This window comes from Drosophila takahashii, chromosome 3L, assembly GCF_030179915.1.
Source record: "Drosophila takahashii strain IR98-3 E-12201 chromosome 3L, DtakHiC1v2, whole genome shotgun sequence".
NCBI lineage: Eukaryota > Metazoa > Arthropoda > Insecta > Diptera > Drosophilidae > Drosophila > Drosophila takahashii.
Window position 1 is genome coordinate 21,590,154 of NC_091680.1, and position 5,279 is coordinate 21,595,432.

The 5,279-nt window shown below is 37.7% G+C and overlaps 1 protein-coding gene across 1 annotated transcript; it reads left to right on the forward strand.

Moving 5' to 3' along the window:
• Positions 1-3,465: 3,465 nt before the first annotated feature.
• Positions 3,466-4,226, forward strand: CheA75a (Chemosensory protein A 75a). The gene is made up of 2 exons (XM_017153116.3): positions 3,466-3,569; positions 3,626-4,226. Exons 1-2 carry the CDS (start codon positions 3,519-3,521, stop codon positions 4,127-4,129), a joined length of 555 nt encoding a protein of 184 aa, XP_017008605.2. The 5' UTR covers positions 3,466-3,518; the 3' UTR covers positions 4,130-4,226.
• Positions 4,227-5,279: the final 1,053 nt, after the last annotated feature.

Sequence of the window (5,279 nt, forward strand, 5' to 3'; positions counted from 1 at the left end):
ATTTTTTGTTGGTCAGTTTTGTTTGGCACTGCCACTTGTGGCACGAAAACAGCTACAGCGCACTAACACAAGGGCAACAACTTTCGCATTAGGCCAAACCAACAACAGCAGCAACAAATCCGTTGTAACCTGCCACGGAAGCCGCGACGCCTTCTCAACTTGGCCTGCAACGTAGGAAGGCAACCCATTTGTAAACTGAGAAAAATACAAGGCAAAAGCATTGTAATTTCTTTGACTAAAATATTACGAAAAGAAAAGGAAGATCCTAAAGAATCCTAAAGGAAGATTCTAAAGAATTCGCGTATAAGAATAATGAAGTCCTTCTGGCTCATACACCAATTTAAAAACCCTTTTTTTTTTTGCTTTTTTATCAGTGCAATGGTAAAGCCATTGCAGTGGCTTGGAGGTTAAAATTCTCGACTTGTTTGAAAAATTAAACCTTTTTTGGTAAAATCTTTGTATAAGACTATATATTTATTTATTTATTATTTTAAAAATTAGTCCAAAGTATTTGTTTTTGTGTAGTTAAAACAACAAAAAAAAAGTCGGGACAGGCCTTGTGGCGAGCCTTTAACATTTGTTAAGCCAAGAGTGGCTCTCGGCCTCTTTGGGCTCTGTGCATATTGCAGTTAATTTTCGCAACGACGCAATTGAGTTTTCCATCGCCCACGCCACGCCCTCCGCCCCTTCTGATCCTCCAGTAACGTTTGCAGCTGGTTTATGCGGTTCCAATTGGCAATGCCGCCTTATCACCTGCTTCACCGACATTACCAGCTGTTTAAGATACTCTAACTTTCTACGAATATCGATGATCCCTTATTTATTGGTTGTTTCTTAAATATTTCATTCCAATTTAATGTTAAAAATGATTGATACTTACTTTGCTTTTCTAATGCTGTCTAAATGTATAGAATCCAGGAAATATTCTTGGTGAATAAATAATAGGTACATTAAAATAATTTTACATTCTTGTTATTTTTACATTCTTGTTATTTTTATCTAAAATTATTAAAGTTTAACTTGTATTAATTAAGAGTATTACAAGTACGAGTCTACGAAAAAAAGGTTTATGTCTATATTGTTGACTTGTTTTAATATTGTATTTTCCTCTGCGATTTTTTGGCGCGCAAAAATTCAGGTTTCGTAATGTTTTTGTTTTTCACTCGATTTTTGCGATTTAAGTTTTGGTTTTTGGCCTAGGCGTTGTTTGATAGTTGGTTTCTTGGCCGAACTGCGTCTGGGCAACGACGCCAATCAAAGCGCATTTAATTAATTGAAATACGTTACATTAATTACACTGTAATTAAATGTTTGATTTATACTGCTAAGATCGCTGGCCAGGTCCAGATCCCATCGTCGTGTAGGTGTTCATTAATGGTTGCCCGACCTGTCCACTCTGCTCGCTTCGATTTTAGCGATTTATGCTAATGCCTGTCACCTGCTCGACCACTTGGCGAACTCGGAGCAGCAGACTGATCATTAATCTATGGGTTAGGAAAGCCTCTGAATATGCTAAATTGGTGGACCGTTTAATGGTTTCTGAACCCGTTGTATTTGGTATTTCGTCATATCTTTGACTATAAGCTGGACATTGTAAATGGTTTGGGCAACTGCGTTCTTAGCTTTTTTGAGTTATGCTTATCGGCTATGGATATTGACAAGTTCATTTCATAATTTTATTTATATTATGATATTTAATATTATTTCTCTCTCTCTTTTGCTTTCTTAAGGTTTTTAAATCTGTACTATATCACTATTTCCCCCAGTAAATCCTATTGTAATATTTTTGATTGACAATGCTGCCGGAGCAGGAATCTGGCTGGCATTTTTGGCCCCCTATTTTGTTTGTCCCTTTGGGGTTTTTGGAGCGCTGATCCGAGTCAAAGCATCATCTAATGTCATGGCTCGCTGAGGACAGCGAACTGTCACTTGACGTTACGTTCGTGTGCTGCTCCATTTGACAAAAAGGAAAAACGGAAAACTGTCGGCTCCTTGGCAGTTTTCCGTTTTCATTTGTGGCACGGGGCGCAGGCGCAGAAGCACACTTTCCCCCACGGGCCATAGAACATGTGTTGCATATTACTTGGAAAATGCCTCGAATTGTTTGCGGCTGCATATGGTTGTCTATTTGGATACCACTTCCTTTGGGGTATATTTATTTGTACCTATTAATTTGGGCTTATTACGAAAAAAATACTTTTGTTGAAAACGGAAGTTTGTATAAACTTATTATTATAACATTATTCTTATTGTTAAAATATTATTTATTTTATTTTCTACCAAAACTAGTTTGATTATTAAAAATAATTTAAGGATTATTTATTTATTATTTTATACATCCTATAAAAATGTTTTATAAAACCAATGGAAATTCTACAAGGTATACAAAGTGCTCCACATTTAATTCTTTAATTTTTTTTTGGGGGGGAAATGGGTGGATAGACCCATGGCAGGCCCCCCTTGAAAAGCGAGCAATGCCAAGTTGAAGTGACGTTTTCATTTTTCGGAAAATCCCCTCTCATTTGACTTTTCCTATTTATAGAGTGTGGCAGGCGCGGGCGCGTGGTGTCGCCCATTTTCTGTACCTCCTCCCCCTGAAACGAAACCGCCTTCCCCTTGTTGGATCTTGAATGAATTTGTTATAAATATAAACTATCGCGCCCTCTGCTCTGGCACACACTTTCTGGGGAAATCCATCCGTGAAAATGTAAAATATCTCCTGCTGAGTTTAGTTTTTCTGGCATTGCGCACTTTTTTCTGTTAGTTGTTTTGTATTCCGTGTCTTTTGTCTACACGTTCTCGAGTCGCTGCTGTCTTTTGTTTAAAACTTTTCAATTAATGCTTTATTATCGCTCTTTTTTGGGGGGTTTTCCCCCAAATTTTGATGATCTGTTGATGGGACTTCGGAGGAATTTTCGGGGCCACCATCTGGCGGGGGAAGGTGAAGTGAAGGCGATTCCAACAAATTGAATTATTTTAGTTGGATTTTCAACACGGCGCTCTTTTTGGATGGGGGATTAGAAATTGGAGGGAGGTACAAATGCTCCTGTTCAATTGATACGATTACGGCTAGTATGAGGCCATTTTATTAACTTTGTTTTTATCCCGCTAGTTGAATCGGTAATAATAAGGGAAATGAACTTATTTGTATTAGTAATCTCGATGATTATATTATATTCTTATAGCGTGCTACCATGACTTTAGGTTTTGTTTAAAACAGTTTTTCATCATTTAAAATATTTATGCTCCATAAAATAGGAACCGGCTAGCTATTTTTAGTAGTAATTCGTGTCGACTGGAATTAAATCAATTAAAACTTAACATGATTGAACTTGACAGTAGTCCGGGTAAAATTTAAAGATCAGGATCAGCAAATACATTGTAGTCGATGGACGAACATCACAACAAGATTGTTAATCTATTCGTACATATATGGAACATGGAGATTGCGTGCCAAATCCAAGCGAAAAACATCAAATAAATAAGATGAACTCAGAACAGCCAAGCGTCAGTTCAAAATGAAGTGGGCTGTAATAATATTACTCTTTCACTTGCTGAAAAATATAAAGGTCTTTAAAAAAATGTTGTATTAAATTTTTTAATTTCCAAATACTTATTTTAACAGTGCGAGCAATCCTATGAGGTAACCAATGAGAGACTAGAGCCTTTCGAGGGCGATTCCCAGACTTTGGTTTTTTTCGACAAATTAAAAACTGTTGGCCGGGAGAGAGCTCTCAACGGGTCCTTTAAATTCGTTGGTGAGATGAACAACGATGACTTCAAGGTTTCCGTGGAACTCTATTCGAGTCCCAGAGGCGATGGGGAGTTTAAGAGGATGGCCATGGACGTGCCCCAAACGAGCATTTGCGACTGCTTCAAGAAGTTCTACGTCCAGTTCGTGCAACCTTCTGTGAAAACAGGAGAAACCACCAATTTTCCCCTGGTCGACGACGACTTTTGTCCAGTTCCCGAGGGCGAATTTTACATCAAAAATGTCCTTTTCAACACCGAGGATTGGCCATCGCAAGTGCCTCGAGGGATTGTGAAGGCCATTATAACATTTTTTAGTGGTGGCGATAATGTTGGAGGCCTCATAGTGGAAGTGAAAATTGAGGATCGTGAGAGTTAAAAAGTATTTATAGAGTTTGGTAGGAGGTGATCTTTTAATTTTCGTATCTTTGGTGATTTTAATAACAAGGAAGAAGTAAAAAAAAAGTGAAATATACAATTTTTTGAGGATTATCTCAGAATCTATAACTTTTAAGTTTCTAAAAACTAGACTAAGTTATAATGTATTAAAAAATATTAAATGTCTTAAAATAAAATGTATGTCTTTGAAAGCTGAATATTGATGTTAATTATTTAATTTTCACCACAAAATTAAATAGTCTACGAATTATTTGTTTAATTAAAAAAGCATAAGCAGAAACCCCTTGGCGCTGAATGTGTGAAATCGTAGATATTTTTTTGTGTTATCTAAAAATGCAATTCTATTGTCCACAGTTCTCATTTGCACCAGCTGCACGACCTTAAGAACTATGACCCAATTGTGTCAGAAAATCAACCACAAAAGATCAACGGTTTTCAATTGTGGAATCGAATCAATAAAGTCGCTAGCCGCTGTGCTGTGGTCACCTGGCCAGAGTTGCGGTAAGGTGTCCGTTCGGACCCCTGCAGATCGTAAACAATGCACCTCGATGCGGAGACACGATCAAAGCCAACTGACAACCGACTGCATATGACACCTATATCACGCACCCACTCCCAGAACGCTCTTTCCAAAGACCCCTTTCAATTTATGCAAAGCACATCGAGAGATCGATCGGAGTTACTCAATTAAGTGCCAACAATTTGCTGCGAAGTTTTCAATTTCAATTGCCCGGCCAAGGAAACGTGCCACATGTTGCGAGTCTTTTTGGTGGGGGACGCCAGCAGGTTTTTGGCTCTGCATGCGCTAATTTGAGCAAATCAAACAAGGCTTCGGAAAAAAGATTCAAAGCGGTTTTCGGAGTTGCAGTCGGAGCCAACCAGTTTCGATAGCTGGCTGCGTGCAGTTTTTGTGGCAACAACATGAAAATGTAAAAAAATAAAAACACCTGCCACAATTGATTAAATCGCAGCAATTCATTGTTATGAACGAAGAACTACAAAGAGGCACAACAGAACGCAGCGGAATACAGAATGGATTGAGGGTATAAATTAGAGATACATATAGATTTTTAATGCAATCAAAAATAATTTGTTTTTAATGAACAAAAGTAAAACTTAAACTTACTTAT

Coding starts and splice junctions, on each gene's coding strand:
- CheA75a (XM_017153116.3), top strand. CDS start 3,519: ATGAAGTGGGCTGTAATAATATTACTCTTTCACTTGCTGAAAAATATA. Junction 3,570..3,625: donor ACTTGCTGAAAAATATAAAG/GTCTTTAAAAAA, acceptor TTATTTTAACAG/TGCGAGCAATCCTATGAGGT.